The 15,887-nt window shown below is 52.3% G+C and overlaps 1 protein-coding gene across 12 annotated transcripts in view; it reads right to left on the bottom strand.

Annotated features, from left to right (window-relative positions):
• The window catches only part of LRRC27 (leucine rich repeat containing 27), a 49,007-nt gene that overhangs the window by 2,514 nt on the left and 30,606 nt on the right, over positions 1–15,887 (bottom strand). Inside the window, exons 9-12 of one of the 12 annotated variants that reach the window (XR_005244253.2) lie at positions 11,238–11,356; positions 8,271–8,394; positions 7,138–8,178; positions 6,579–6,969 (exon numbers count right to left, since the gene is read on the bottom strand). Coding sequence is in view for 10 of the 12 variants with exons in the window: in XM_038009744.2 (XP_037865672.2) it covers positions 3,682–3,921; positions 8,271–8,394; positions 11,238–11,356 (483 nt within the window). In the remaining 2 variants the exon portion in view is untranslated. Of the gene's footprint in view, positions 1–729; positions 3,922–6,578; positions 8,179–8,270; positions 8,395–11,237; positions 11,357–12,876; positions 13,454–13,966; positions 14,843–14,906; positions 15,147–15,887 lie in introns of those variants that run through there. The other 11 variants (XR_005244254.2, XM_038009744.2, XM_038009746.2 and 8 more) reach the window with 11 other exon arrangements.

Here is a 15,887-nt window from a genome sequence, read left to right as displayed (position 1 = left end):
CCTCCCCCTCCGTCTGCTCTCGTCTCTCCTGCTGGAACCTGCCGGATGCTTTGCTCTGCTTGGGACGTCCTCTAACTTCCTTTCCTCTTGTCTCATCTCTGTTTCCCATCTCCCCTTCCTGGGGAATTTATGCATCTACTAATTTGATTTTTTAAAATTTTTGCCACATTTTAAACTTTGCTTTGGGAGTTCTGGGTTATCTGAGTGTTCACTTTCTAAAACAGCCACTGGGTTTCATGGCAGCAGCCTTGTCTGTTCCCGTGGGGGGATTTTAATTCTGGCTTGTCATGTTTAAGTGTCCCCTAATGTCCGCATCCGTCTGAAGCTCGCTCCCCAGCCAGCTAGCTTTGGCCTCTCCCTCACCTTGGGGCTTCCCTCAGTAGCTGAGCAACCACTCGTGACTGAGGCCCTGGAGTGAGGCTGAGATTGGGGTGTTGGTGGAGAGCTGCTGGCTGCTCAGTGCAGGCCGGGGCTGTCTGGGGGACACCCAGGTGGCTTCTGTCTTGGTTGACTGATATCTCAGACAGCACCATGGAGCTGGCTGGCCCTCCTGGTCGGTTGTGCACCTGATCTTCTGCAGGGCTCTTTAGGTCATACGTGGCCGCTGTCACCACCACGGTGCCTGGTTGGTCAGCTTCTCCAGAGGCAGCCCTGTCTCCTGCTGGGTAGGCTGGAGGAGTCAGTGGGCTGGGCGGAATAGGGAAGCAGACCCAGGGCCCTATCGTGACCTGTACAGACTCCACTCCATTTTTTTTTTTTTTTTTTTTTGAAACGGAGTTTAGCTCTTGTTGCCCAGGCTGGAGTGCAATGGTGCCATCTCAGCTCACTGCAACCTCTGCCTCCCAGGTTCAAGTGATTCTCCTGCCTTTGCCTCCCGAGTAGCTGGGATTACAGGCGGCGCCAACGTGCCCAACTAATTGTTTGTATTTTTAGTAGAGACGGGGTTTCACCCTGTTGGCCAGGCTGGTCTCGAACTCCTGACCTCAGGTGATCCACCCACCTCAGCCTGCTAAAGCGCTGGGACAGCAGGCCTGCGCCACCGTGCCCCGGCCTCCGCTTCCAATCCCTCTGTGGTTGGTTTTGTCTTCCTGTGCTCTGGGGCTGCATCACCTTGCATCTTTGCTGGCATTTTGTTCGGCAGGCCCTTCACGTTGCACCACTAGGGGGCTTCCTTCGTGCAAAATCGCCCGGGCCTCCGTGTGTGAGGACAGGGCTCGCCTGCCAGCCCCCAGACGACAGCAACTGAGACCAGGTGGAGCAGTGTGTCTCAGAGGACAGCACCCGCACCAGGGACAGACTACTGCACACTGGCTCTGCAGCCCTGGCCCACGGCCTCCACCTGAGGGCTGAGGTGGCTGCCCCTGCTCTGGCCATCATGTTTGCATTCCAGCCAGGAAGGGAGAGGACAAAGCTCAGGAAGTCCATGCTCATCCGCTCACATCCTGCCAGCCGGAATAGAGCTACAGGCCCACGTCTGGCTGCAAGGGAGGTAGAGAAACGTGGCCATTTGTGGGGCAGCCCGTGCCCAGCTGAGACGTGAGGCTCTATTATTACAGGAAAGACCACGGGGAAGGGGGAGCCTCCTGACAAGAGGGCAGGCTCCTCTCCATTTTCTCGTCCTGAGGAGTGAAGGTCGTTTTTGCTCCCTCTCCTGTCATTCTGGTGGCTTCTGGGCAGAGTGGAGATAAATCTATGTGCAGAATGGGCCGTGTTGACCTGGAAGGGCCACGTCTGTTGGCTGGTTTGTTTTCAGCATCTCTTTTTCATCCCTCTGGGCTTTCTTCTCTCTCCCCCCTGACCCGTCCATCCTGGCCCTCCAATCAAACGCAAGCTCCTGGCTCATGGGCTGGACTCCAGCCCCTCCTACTTCCCCCATTTGGCATCCCCTTCTCCCACAGGCCAGGCTCCAGGGCGCACGGGGTGTTGGGGGGTGCTCCGACGCACGCCATGTCACCGAGGACTCCTCGCTAGTGCTACGCCATGCACGGCACTGCGCAGAGGCCTTGAAGGAAACACGAGGGGCCAGGGAAGAAGCCGGCAGAACGAGACTGTCTGCTTCTAGAGGTGCAGTGTGAACTTACATGGTTGTCTGCCTGGAACATGCCAACTGTCTCAGGCACGTGCGTGCCCGCCTCCATACAGGCTGGCGGGCTGCACAGCCACGGAGCCAGGACTGGTCTCTAATGCTGCTGCAGGGTTTGCTCAGGCCCTGCCTGGGGGCCCCAGCTCTAAGGAAAGACACACTCTTCCGGCAAAGCCCGAGGCTTCACCTGCAGGGAGGGCCAGCATGATCGTCTTGCCAGGATTATACAAATAGGTTCCCTACTGAGTCTAAAGAACACAGCACTTTCTTTTCTGCTAGTGGGCCTGTGTAGACAGCAGAAAAAGGGAGGGTCATTTGAAATGGACTGAGCCTACAGGAGGTCCAGGTGCTCAGAAGGCAAATTTCAGAAAAAACTATAATTAAGATTGTTTCCTAAAAATGAGGCCATCAGGTGGCACGGACGCCTGCCACACTGTTCTGGACTGTCTCAGAGGGTCCCTTCTCCCCTGCCCCGCCCACCCACCTGGTCCTCTGTGAGAGGCAGTGGGACAGAGGAGAAGGATGGCTGAAGCTTGTGGACAGCCACCACCACCTGTCTCAACACAGTTCACCTCCTCCAGGGCAGGATCAGCTGCTTCCCAACTCATTCTTAGGAGTTTTAAAACCCCTTCCTCTGGCTCTCCCAGCCAGGAGTGAAACGAAGGGAACCACCCCATGGGCATCCTGTGGGCTCCAGCGCTGCAGAAGCCTGTCATGGAAAGTTAGCGGGTGTTCATGTCCCTGTCTCCTGGGCAGGGTGACACAGCACATCCCTCCTTGCATCTTGGCAGTAACTTGGAGTTGGCACATGACAGGAGCCGGTGCTGGTGACCTGAACCCTTCATCAAGAACTTCACATGAATTTTTTTTAATCACAGAAAAACACGAAACAAGTATTAAAGCACAAGGTGAATTTGTGGCAATTCATGTCCCCAAGAAGACAGTGCAGCATTTGGACCTTGGCTTTGTATTCAGACATACCCAGGTTGGATGGAAAGCTCCACCATTCACAGTGTCACCGTGGGGCCAGTTACGGCACTTCTGTGAGTCTTATTTTCTGACCTGTGAAATGGGTGGCAGTGCCTTCCTCCTAAGGTGGCATGAAAGTCAATGAAGAGACAGGCGTGGCCTGGGGTAGGCATTTGAGATCAACTGCCACAGTGTCCTTCTGGCTCATTCTCTTTTGTCTCACGACCCCCCTCCTCTGCGTGTAACCAGGGCAGGGGAGCACAGGAGAACCGTGGGGGACACAAGAGCCAGCTCTCAGGTTTCAGATTTCCAAGCAGACTTTAAAAAACCAGGACTTGATTTTTTTAGCGCAGCCTCCATCCCGCACCGGAGTGGTACACCTGATGCACGCACATGGACACAGTTTCCACCACCGAGTCCATAGCCGACACGCGGGCTCACGTGTGGGGTGGCACAGTTCGTGGGGCTCAGACAGACGTATCACCACGTGGATCCAACAATACAGCATCACGGAGAGTAGTTTTACTGCCCTAAAACCCTTTATGTTCTGCTGATTCACCCCTCAGTATCCTACTACCCCCACCCGGTCACCACGATCCCTTCACCATCTCCATCTGTGTACGGCCTTTTCACGCTGGCGTGTCGGCTCCCCTGTGTCTTCTCATTGCTGATGGCTCGTTTCCCTCCAGTGCTAAGCAATGTTCCACTGTCTGGATGTTCCAGTTTATCCAGTCACCTGCTGAAGGACATCTTGGGTGCTTCCAAGTTTTGGCAATTATGAAAAAAGCTGCTATCTCTATGTGCGGGTTTTGGTGTAGACGTAAGTTTTCATTTCCTTTGGGTAAACACCAAGGAGCGTGATTACTGGACTGTAAGATGAGAGTGTGGTTTATTTTGTAAGAAACTGTCAAACTGTCTTCCAAATGGATGTACCATTTTATATTCCCAGCAATTAATGAGCATTCCTGTTGCTCCACATCCTCACCAGCATTCGGTGGTGAGTGTTTTGGATTTTTTGTGTGGTGAATCTCCTTGTCTTAACTTGCATTTCTTTTTTTTTTTTTTTTTTTTTTTAATTTTTTTTTTTTTGAGACGGAGTCTTGCTCTGTCACCCAGGCTGGAGTGCAGTGGCCGAATCTCGGCTCACAGCAAGCTCCGCCTCCCGGGTTCACGCCATTCTCCTGCCTTAGCCTCTGGAGTAGCTGGGACTACAGGCGCCCGCCACCTCGCCCGGCTAGTTTTTTGTATTTTTTAGTAGAGACGGGGTTTCACCGTGTTAGCCAGGATGGTCTCGATCTCCTGACCTCGTGATCCACCCGTCTCGGCCTCCCAAAGTGCTGGGATTACAGGCTTGAGCCACTGCGCCCGGCCTTAACTTGCATTTCTGATGACACACAATGTGAAGCTTCTTTTCACATGCTGATCTGCCATCCATGCATCTTCTTTGATGAGGTGTCTCTGCAGATTCGTGGCCAATTTTTTAATTGGCTTGTTTGCTCCTTTTTGTTGAGTTTTTCAGAGTTCTCGGTATATTTTAGATAACAGTCCTCTATCGGGTGTATCTTTTCCAAATATTGTCTCCCAGTCTGTGGCCTGTCTTATCCTCTTGGCAGTGTCTTACATAGAACAGAAGTTTTTGATTTTAATGAAACCCGGCGTATCAATTATTTCCGTCATGGATCTTGCTTTGGTGTTGTATTTAAACATCATCACCATACTCAAGGTCACTTAGGTTTTCTCCTATGTTATCTTGTAAAAGTTGTACAGTAACACATTTTACGTTTAGGTCTATGATCCATTTTGAATTAATTTTTGTGAAGGGTGTGAGGTCTATGTCTAGATTCTTTTTTGTTTTTGGCAGTTGTTCCAGTACCATCTGTTGAAGACTATGCTTTCTCCACTGAGTTGCTTTTGTTCCTCTGTCAAATCAGTTAACTATATTTGTGTGGGTCTATTTTGGGGCTCTCCATTCTATTTGTCTATTCTTTGGACAATATCACACTGCTATTGTAGCTCTAGAGTCTTCAAGTTGGGGGGTGTCAGTCCTCTAACGTGCTTTTCCATCAGTACTGTGTTGGATATTCTACGCCTCATCCTCTCCATCTATGCTTTAGAAACAGTTTGTCAATATCCACAAAACAATTTGCTGAGATGATGATTGGGAATGCATATGAAACCTAAAGTTGGGAAGAACTCTACCAACAATACTGAGTCTTCCTGTCCATGAACATGGACTATCTGTCCATTTATTTAGTTACTTCATTAACGTTTTGTAGTTTTCCTCATATAGATTTGGTACACATTTTGTTAGATTTTTTACTTAGTACCATTTTTTTGGGTGCTAATTTAAATGTTACGTTTTTAATCTTAAATTCCACTTGTTAATTGCTGGTTCATAGGAAGGTGACTGACTTATGTATATTAACCTTGTATCCTATAACCTTTTCTATAATCACCTATTAGTTCCAGGAAATTTTTCTCAATTCTTTGGGATTTCCTCCATATATAATCATGTCATCTGAGAACAAAGACAGTTTTATTTCTTGTTTCTCAGTCTGTATACCTTTTACTTCCTTCTCTTGTCTTTTTTTTTTTTTTTGAGACGGAGTCTCACTCTGTCGCCCAGGCTGGAGTGCAGTGGCCGGATCTCAGCTCACTGCAAGCTCCGCTTCCCGGGTTTACGCCATTCTCCTGCCTCAGCCTCTTGAGTAGCTGGGACTACAGGCACCCGCCACCTTGCCCCGCTAGTTTTTTGTATTTTTTAGTAGAGACAGGGTTTCACCGTGTTAGCCAGGATGGTCTCGATCTCCTGACCTCATGATCTGCCTGTCTTGGCCTCCCAAAGTGCTGGGATTACAGGCTTGAGCCACCGCACCTGGCCTTGTCTTCTTGAACTAGCTAAGAATTCCAGCATGAGACTGAAAAGCCGTAGTGAGAGGGAATACCTTTGCCTTGCTCCTGATCTTAGTGGAAAAGCTTCTAGTTTCTTGCCATTAAGAATAATGTTAGCTGTGGGTCTTTTCTGGATGTTCTTTAACAAGTTGAGGAAGTTCCCAGCTTATCCTAGTTTGCTGAGAGTTTTCATCATGATAGGTGTTATATTTTGTCAGATGCTTTTTCTGCATCTATTGATAAAACCACCTGATTTTTCTTGTTTAGCTTACTGATGTGATGAATTGCATTAACTGATTTTTGAATGTTGAACTAGGGTGTGTGATTGCTTTTATATATTGCTGGATTTGATTTCTGAATGTTGATAATTTTTACATCTATGTTCATGAGTGATACTGGTCTATAGTTTTCCTTTCTTGTAATATCTTTGTATGGTTTTGGTATTAGAGTAATGCTGGCCTCAGAGAATGAGTTAAAATGTTTTCTCTCTGTTTCTATCTTCTGGAAGAGATTATACAGAATTGGTATAGTTTCTTCCTTAAACCTTAAATGTTTGATAGGATTCACCAGTGACCCCATCTGGGCCTGTGACTTCTGTTTTGGAAGGTAATTAATTATTGATTAAATTCCTGTAAATGATACAAGCATATTCAAGTTGTTTATTTCTTCTGTAAGTTTTGGCAGACGTTGTCTTTCAAGGGATTCATCTATTTCACTAAATGTAACAAATCTGTGGCTAGAGTTGTTCGTAATACCAAATCGACTTTTGTGTCCATAACGTGAAGTGATGGGTTGAGACACAGATGTTCTGAAGCCCTAAGAGGCAAGGTTTGGGTGTCCAAGGACAAGGTCATACTCATAAATGACAGATTCAGAGAGAATAAGAGTTTATCTAAAGGCAGATACGAACTCCCTGGGCTGAGAGGAAGAGAGTCTCAGAAGAGGGATCCGGGTCAGGCTGGGTGGGGTCTCCACGAAGTGGCTCCACATCCTGCCCTCACACCTCGTTTCTCCCATCTCCGGCTCTAGGAGAGAGGGAAACAGTGGAAATGGTGGGAATGGAGCCTGCAGATGGGGTGTGGGGACAGGAAGGCCGGGGCTGCTTCCTCCCCTGTGACAGTACTGCTTGGTCTGGGGGCAGCCCAGATGCAGCCCGCACCAGCCTGACCTGTGTTCGGGCATGGCACACTGACCTGGAAGACGCCACCAGCCAGGGTCCTTGGGTAGCCCAAGAAGACAGGCCAGCGTTCTTATGGCTGTAAGAAGGGTGGGGACACGGGTATCCAGGTTCACTGCCAGGGAGGGCAGCTGTGTCCTTCTATAGCTGGCTGGGCTGGCCATGCAGCAATTCGGGCAGCAAAGCACTTTCCTTCATTCCTGTGTCTCTCCCACGGCCCAGGACACTCCAAGTACCAGGAGTGGGGCCTCAGCGTATGCTGAGTGAATAAGCACCATTGGCAGTGGCTGAGAGGATGTTAACATTCTAAACATACAGGAGACACTTCTGTGAGCAGTTCTGGTCAGCAGGCTCCTGGTCAGGAGGCCTTGGATCCCCATGAATATCGGCCTCCCGACATAGACACTGAGCGTGTCAGCCATGGTCCAGGTGGCCTCAGCCAGGCCCCTCTCTGCAGTGGCGCCCCTCACGGCCCAGCCCTGGGCCCAGAGCCTGGTTCAGCTGGGTGCAAAGCCTCCAGCAAGGACCCCACAGACGTGCAGAGGACGGGTTCCCAGTCCCTTTCAGCAGGCCGCCACTCCTGTCATCAGATGCCCAGTGCTGAGATGCCAAGGTCCGTCTGCCATGTGGCCTGGCACATTTGAGGGCTCAGCCCCTCAGCTGAAATGTTTTCCTTCTCACGTGACCAACTGTAATTCTGGGAATTTTCACACCCTGATAAGACACATTCCACACAGTCCCATGGTTTTAGAGAGCGCATGCTCTGAAGAGGCACAATGAGTTCCCTTCATTTTTAACAAAACAATGTTTTAGGCTGGGCGCAGTGGCCCAGCACTTTGGGAGGCCAAGGCAGGTGGATCACTTGAGGCCAGGAGTACGAGACAAGGCTGGCCACCATAGCAAAGCCCCATCTCTATTAAAAATACAAAAATTAGCCTGGTGTGGTGGCGTACATACACTTGTAATCCCAGCTACTCAGGAGGCTGAGGCAGGAGAATCTCTTGAACCTGGGAGGTGGAGGCTGCAGTGAGCTGAGATTGTGCCACCGCACTCCAGCCTGGGTGACAGAACAAGACTCCATCTCAAAAAAATAAAAAACAAACAAAACAAAAAAACCACAATTTTTAAACAGATCCAAGAAATCCTTACAATTTCCAGATCCTTGGCAGCCTTTCTCATCTCCTCCAGTGGGGCTGGGCCATGGAATCTTCGCTCATGCATTTGGTGGATGTGCTGTTTTATCTTCTCTTCTAAATCTCCCTCCTGGAGGGTACTGAGAAACAAAGGGCAATGAGGGAAATGACTTGACACATTTACTTTCATCCTAGCAACTCCCACCATAACCAGGGAGAAAGCATGTTCCTTTCTTCCCAGACCAAACAGTGGTCCTGAGGCTCCCGCACAGCAGGGCCAGTTACTGTGGAGCTACCCTGGGACTCCCTGGCACCCATTCTCCTCCAGACTCACGCCTGGGGCCTGGGTTGCCTCTCCCATCCCTTCTTCAGTAGTTCAGAAGCTGCCAGAACACACACTATTCTTATTTAAAAACCTCACATTGATTTAAGATATGACACATTTAGGATACTGCACACTGCGCCACATGAAGGGAAAAGCAGGTTTTTGTTCCCACATGGAATACATGGTTTTCCTAAATCCTTAAATAGATGAACAGAAAAGTGTATTCAGTTGTGATTTTAAACATATTTTCTCTGTTACTATTGGGGCTCAGGGGCTTGGGGTTCCTTTAATTTTAAAGACAATGACCCAGGGTGGTAGAAAGAGCCAGGGATCTACTGCAGGTGAGCTGTGGGGTGGCGAGGTCCACTCCAGTCTGCATGAGTGTGGGGCCCCAGGGTGTGGGCATGGATGTAAGTGTGGGCATGGAGGTAGATGCAAGTGTGGGTGTGGTGTGGGTGTGGGTGCGGGTGTGGGTGCATGTACCGCTGTGAATACAATGGCACACACTCTCACTCGGCCTCCTCGAAGACCCTCTCACTCCCAGCAGCAGGGTTTGTGCTGGTTTTGTTTGCTTTTCAGAATAACTATGGAAAAGACAGCATGACACCCTCTGGAGTCCTCCAGAACAGAGCCCCCAGGTCAGGGCACACTCTGTCAGTGTGTCAGACTCCAGCTCTCACTGGACCCCAGCATGATGGGGGGTTAGCGGGCCACTGTGGTCTGCTGTGGCTTTTTAAAGACCAAAGATGGCAGGTAAACTCCTTGGAGGATGTAAGAGAACATTCAAATGTTTGAGACGAAATGGTTTTAGTCCAAGCCATTTTCACAAGGTTGGGGAGTTAATCCAACCTAGTTGGCCGTGCAGATTTTCCCCGAATACTCTCAGTCTCCAAGAGGAACAAATTCTGCAGGAACAGAACATGCCCTCTGTCACCCACATCTCATCCCACCTCCCCCTTCCTCCAGGTTTGTTACACCGCAGCCGGGATCCAGGGTATGGTGAACTGAGTAGGGAGCCCCCTGGCAGACGGAGGCTGAGCAGCAGCAGGGCCAGGGGCCAGGCCCGGGGCCTTCCCTTCCAAGCTCAGGCCCCACGGTCTCTTCTGCTCTGGCCTCTGAGTCCAGTGAGAGCCACAGTGAGAGCCACAGTGAGGCGCCTCCAGTGAGAGCCACAGTGAGAGCCACAGTGAGGCGCCTCCAGTGAGAGCCACAGTGAGAGCCACAGTGAGGCGCCTGCAGTGAGAGCCACAGTGAGGCGCCTCCAGTGAGAGCCACAGTGAGCCTGGTGCAGGACAGAAGAGAGCGGCCAGGAAAGCACGGGGACACCGGAGAGCAGTGCTCATGCCCCAGGGTCTCCAGTGGTCTCCCTGAGGCCACCCTCGGCTTCCCAGCACACCTGGGAGGTGTGAGGCAGGGGCCCAACTGAAGAGTCAGCATGAAATGCCTGGACAAGAAGGCGTGTCCACACTGAGGTTCCGTGCCAGCTTGGTCCTCATACACGGCTCAGAGGAGGTGCAGACAACTAGGGAGCCCAGTGATCATCCCCAAGACGCAGCCACTAAACCAGCTATAGAAGCTGTGACCGCGGAAAATGAAAGGAATGCTGCTGTGAGGTGAGAGGGGTGAGCCCCGGACCCCCGAGCTGCTGTGAGGTGAGAGGGGTGAGCCCCTGGGAACCCTGAGCAGCTGCTGTCACCCTCCCAGCGAAGCCCCTCCCCTCCCCTCAAGGCCCAGACAAGGACCCACCCAGGGACCAGCCTCCAGCTTCCGTCCTTGCCTTGTGCCCTGACTCTGCTCTGCCCAGCAGTCGCTGCGGACTGTGTCCTGCCCCGTGAACTTGTCGAGCCACTCAGTGCTCCTCAGCCCCATTTGCTCCATCCATCCCTATTCCCCGCTGCCAAGCGCAAGTCTCTGAGCCCCTACCCTTCCCCTCACGTTGGTTCCAGGTGAGCATCAGGCTTCCCAAATATCCCTCCCCGCTCTTCTGAACTCCAGGCCCCTATGTGGCCCACCAACGATGCCTGATGTGGCTGTGGTTGCCTGCCTCTCCCAGGGACGACAACCTGTCCAGCAGCCTGGCCACCCCCTGGCCAGGGACTCAAAATCAAAATGTCTCAAGTGCTTCCCAATACAGCTTCTCGATTCTGGCTGTTTCCTCCACCGCATGGTGGCTACCTTGCCTGGGTCCCCTTCACCTGGGTCAATGCCTGGCCTCGCCGCCTCACCCAACACCCCATGAGGGGAAGGGCTGAGTGGCCCTGAGGGTCAGGTCTAAGGAAGCTGGGGTGGGAAGGAGTGAGACCAGAACTCAGCATGAGAAGACCGAGGGAGGCAGAGGGGGTGGGGTGGGGAGGGCATGGCAGGGACTGCAGCGGGTGGGTCTCGGATTGCGTCTCCCCTTAGTGCCCACAGCAGCACCCACTACAGAGGGCTCAGCAGCACTCTGTATCCCGGTGACCTACAGGAACCATGGCTGGGCGACGGCAGTTCCCTGAGGGCAAGGACCCCATCTTCCAGGCTTACCTGGCTCTCCCTGGAGCCCACCACAGCCTGGAGGTTCAGGGCTCCTCAGTACATGCTCATGAAATAAACAGCAGCACTGCCCGTGAGTGGCTGGCTGAGCCCTGGAAGGACTGAGCCCCAGTCACAGTTACCAACCTCATTTCTTGACTTGCTCGTGGTAATTTCTTTTTGCTTGGTTTCATTTTTCTAAGTGGATTCAGTAGCACTTTCCCGTTATCTATGAGATCTGTGGCAGAGGAAATCTTTGATGCCACCTAGGAAAACGCAATGAGATCATTTCTGGAATCCCAGTAAATGCTGTTTTCCCACAAAGCTAACCTGCCAGGTGTGTTAGACTCGCTCCTCGTCATGAAGAGGTGGGTCCGAGGTCGCCCCGGGTAGATGGTCTCTGTGTACCGCGGTCATCCCCCCAGGTCTTGGCTAGCTCTCGTGCCCTGCTGGGATCTCGGTCTGGACATCTTTTTGGGGCCTCCCTGACAGCACAGGCTGGGGTAGGAGGCAAAGATGCAGAGTGAGGGCAACCTGGGGTTGCTCAGAAGGCTGCCGTGCATGCCCTTATGCCCCCCACGCCAGGTTTGCTGCAGTGGCTGGCTTCCTACAGGCGTCCTGAGATGGCCCCTCTCCACAGGGGCCCCAGAGCTGTTTCTCCAGCTTCAGTGCCAGAGCCTGGGAGGCCTGGGGGGACCCGACACTCGCTGTGATGTGCACCCTTGGCAGGAGGAGGTCAGGACCCCAAGGGCGGCGTGACCAATGCTGCTCGCTGCTGCCTCCAGTGGACACACCTGAGAGCCACGCTGACCCCTCCGGACCTCAGGGAGCTTTGGGCCTGTGTGGGAGCCTGCAGTGTGCAGTGTGCACGTGTGTGTCTGTTGTGTTCCCTGGGACTGTCAGGAACCGTAGGATGACAAAAACAGGTAGGAGGGAACCCTGGCAACAGGGTGGGAGAGAAGAACTTCCAACCAGGGGCTACTGCAACGTGGAGACTTGTAGGATCCGTTTAGCATTTACCGAGATGATGTCTGGAACTCTTCTGCCGTTCTCTCCTCTAATGAATTTCCAGGCCTGGGCCCTCGTCTGGCCATTAGCTTAACCCTAGTACATGCCTGACACTTAAAAAGTGTTTGGCAACCAGAAAGGGTGGAAAGATGGGAGGCAGGGAGGACCAGGGACCACCCACCAACCTTTCCCTATCCCTCCCACCCCACCATAAAGCAAGGCACAGGCTGCAGACACAGCAGAGGAAACTCTTGGCTGACTGAGAGCTGGGACACTTTCAGGTGATCAGGATTCTCCCAAAGATTCTTCCAACAGAAAGAAAAGAACAAATGCTAAATCCTGGCCGGGCACAGTGGCTCACGCCTGTAATGCCAGCACTTTGGGAGGCTGGGGCGGGCAGACTGCTTGAGGTCAGGAGTTCAAAACCAGCCTGGCCAACATGGCAAAACCCCGCCTCTACTAAAAACACAAAAAATTAGCCAGGTGTGGTGGTGCACGCCTGTAGTCCTAGCTACTCAGGAGGTTGAGGCAGGAAAATCGCTTGAACCTGGGAGGCAGAGGTTGCAGTGAGCCAAGATTGTGCCACTGCACTCCAGCCTGTCTCAAAAATAAATAAATAAATAAATGCTAAATCCAGTGGGTGTTTTTTTCTTTTAAAATCAGACATTTGATTTTATTTTAAAAGACATTAAAAGTCTGTATTTGGAGGGAAGCCCACCCATCCGCACTTTACTCCCACTCTAAAATAGAGAGAAGGAAGACTCTTTCGAACATCCAGATCTTGAGTGAGCAAGCAAAGCACCAAATAGAAACACGAACACACAGGTGAAGTCTACAGCAGGCTGCCGCTTTGGTGGCGTGCAAGGGGCTTTGCGCCAGGGTTTATCTGTTAAGTGTCAAACATGCAATTGATCTGAAGCCCAAAATATGGGCTCAAGTCATGGCTGGTTTCAGAGCGACATGAAGAGAAGTGCACTGCTTTTTACAAAGCAGGTGACGCACCAGGCTTTACCCAGCCACAGGCTTTAGCTCTGCAGCCCTTTCATCAGCTGCAGCCTCAAGGCTCCCACCCCATCGAATGTACTCGGGGTGTGACCTCACAGAGACGGACAGGCAAAAGCACATGCAGGGCAGGGGGGCACACCCCAGGACCAGGCTGCAAAGCCAGTGGCCATGATTCCCCAGGCCCACCCAACCCAGCCCAGCCCGTGGGTGCCACTGGCCAATGGGATCCACCCAGCAGCGGCCGCCTGGGGCTGTGGCGCCCTCTTGTGTCCTCCTGTCCAGCTGCAGGGAGCTGGGAGGCCGGCAGCTTGGGAGCTTGTGCCCCCGGGCGGATGCCTGGAACCACTTCCCTGTTAGGGACATGGAAATCGGAGTTTTATTTATTTATGCTGGTCTCTCCAACAAAACTGAAATACACAGATACACATCTGTGTATATACATGCTTATATGATTGCTTTTATTTCTATAACATGGACTCCTAAATGTGTTCAAAGAAGAACACGTTCTTAACCTGGAAAGATGCCTTCCGAGCAGCTGGTGGCAGCAGCCTCCATGCCCTATCCAACGCTCCACCACCGAGGCTCCTTCCCAGTCTCCACCACCCCGGCTCCTTCCCACGCTGCTCCACCACCCCGGCTCCTTCCCACGCTGCTCCACCACCCCGGCTCCTTCCCACGCTGCTCCACCACCCCGGCTCCTTCTCAGTCTCCACCACCCCGGCTCCTTCCCACGCTGCTCCATCCTCCCGGCTCCCTCCCACGCTGCTCCACCCCCCTCCCTCCCACGCTGCTCCACCCCCTCCCTCCCACGCTGCTCCACCCGCCTCCCTCCCACGCTGCTCCACCCCCCTCCCTCCCACGTTGCTCCACCCCGGCTCCTTCCTGCCGACCACACAGGCGCCTGCACCTCACGTCCACCCTACGTCTTCCTCGCAGACTGAGCATCTTTTCATGTCTTTACGGTAGCTTGGATTTCCTCTTCTGTGGACTGCCTGCCATACTTTTTGCCCATTTCTTCTACTGGATTCTCAAATTTTTAAAATCAATTAGTAGCCATTCTTTGTATATTAGATACGAACGTTTAGGCACAAAGATTTTCCCTTGGACTCTGACGACAGCACTCCGGGCCATACCAAGTATCTCACCAGTGCCTGGGGCAGCGCAGGCCCAGAGGGCGGCACAGGGCAGCAGCAGGCCTCTCCATGCGTTCAGCTGCCTCACCCAGGGCCTGGTGGGGTGTGCAGAACAGCAGCCAGCTACCACGGAGCTCTGCCTGCTGCCACAGCTGAGGGTCTGCCTCTGCACCAGGTGCGTGCTCCCACGGGCAGGGCCTGTGCCTGGCCCCTCCCTGCTCAGAGCAGGCCATCGATACTCGCTGACTGAACTGCTCTATCTCATGATGGGTGAGTTTCTAGAAAACCTATTTTTTTCTTTTTTAAGAAACTGCATACACTCTCGCTGTGATGGGCTCACAGGACTCAGAAGCACACACTGTGGCAGCACTGACCCCTCCCCGGAGCCACAGCCCTCCCCGGAGCCACAGCCCTCCCCACAGCCATTTTGCTGTACATTCTTCCAGACCAAAGTGAGTTTTTGTGCACTGTCCTGCAAATTGTGCTGTTTTCACTTACAACGATTCTTCAAGACACTTTCAGGCCAGTGGATATGGTCACTGACCACCCTTCTGTCGGCCACAGAGGGAGCTCATGGTCTGGACGTGACGATTTAGCCGTCTCCATCTGTTGGCATTTAAGTTTCCCATAGTTTTGCTATAATTCAGCTCTGAAAGCATTCTTAGTGATGTCTAATTGTGCAAGTATTTTTATTCTGGGAAGTGGCAAAATATGTATTTTTAAACTTTTCCACATATTGGGGAAATTAGGAAAAAGGTGACAGCAAAGATGATGACTGAATGTCCTGTGGGACCCAGGCCCTGAGAAGGGTGAGGAGGTGCAGTCCTGGTTTATCCACCACGTTGGACACCGTGAATTCCTAACTCTGAGCCTTGTTCTGAGGTTATGTAAGATGTCACCATCAGGGAAGCTGGGCCGGGGGGAGATGGAAACACTATTTTTGCAACTTTCCTGTAAGTCAAAAACTAGTTCAACACAAAGTTAAAAAAAGGAAACAGTCCTGAACTGTCCCAGCAGTCCACGCCTGCAGGCCCACGTGACCACGCTCTCTGCTGTGGGGTGAAGCCTTCCGGGGCCTTACCCCAGCTAAGGGGGCTGCAGAGGCAACCCCTGGCCTTTCAAAGTAACACACAGGGAGCATTTCTTAAAAGAAAGAACCAAAGAAACATCTGTGACCAAACTGAAAGGCACATTTGCCTAACTATGCTCACAGGACAGAGAAGCAAGCCAGGTGCATTCTGGAGGGAGGAGCCACCAGCTCCCACCACTCTGTGCCCATGGCCCATGCCCGCAGCTCTGTGCCCACTGTCCTGTGCCCACTGTCCTGTGCCCGGCTGGACTAAGACCCCATACAGTCTGGGGATATCCCATGTCCCATAGCTTAAGAGAGCTGGCAATCTTGGCTTCTAGGGAAACTGCCTGCCCTGAGGTCCAGAGACCAAGGGTGAGGAGCCCAGAAAGACCTCTGTAGGGCCCACCTCAACCTCAGCTGCTTTTTATCTTTTGAATCTTTTTCCCCTTCCCTCTTTGAGCTTCTAATTCCTCAGACAGGAGGCAAAAGTCAGTGAGCCGAGAGGCAAGCCCTCAAGGCTGGGGCAGGAAGCTGTCCCCTCCGGCTGGGCAGTGAGCAATGGTTCTGGATGCTGCACTC

Source organism: Chlorocebus sabaeus, chromosome 9 (genome assembly GCF_047675955.1).
Source record: "Chlorocebus sabaeus isolate Y175 chromosome 9, mChlSab1.0.hap1, whole genome shotgun sequence".
NCBI lineage: Eukaryota > Metazoa > Chordata > Mammalia > Primates > Cercopithecidae > Chlorocebus > Chlorocebus sabaeus.
The sequence above is the reverse complement of the archived record's forward strand: the minus strand, read 5'-3'. Positions and strand labels throughout refer to the sequence as shown.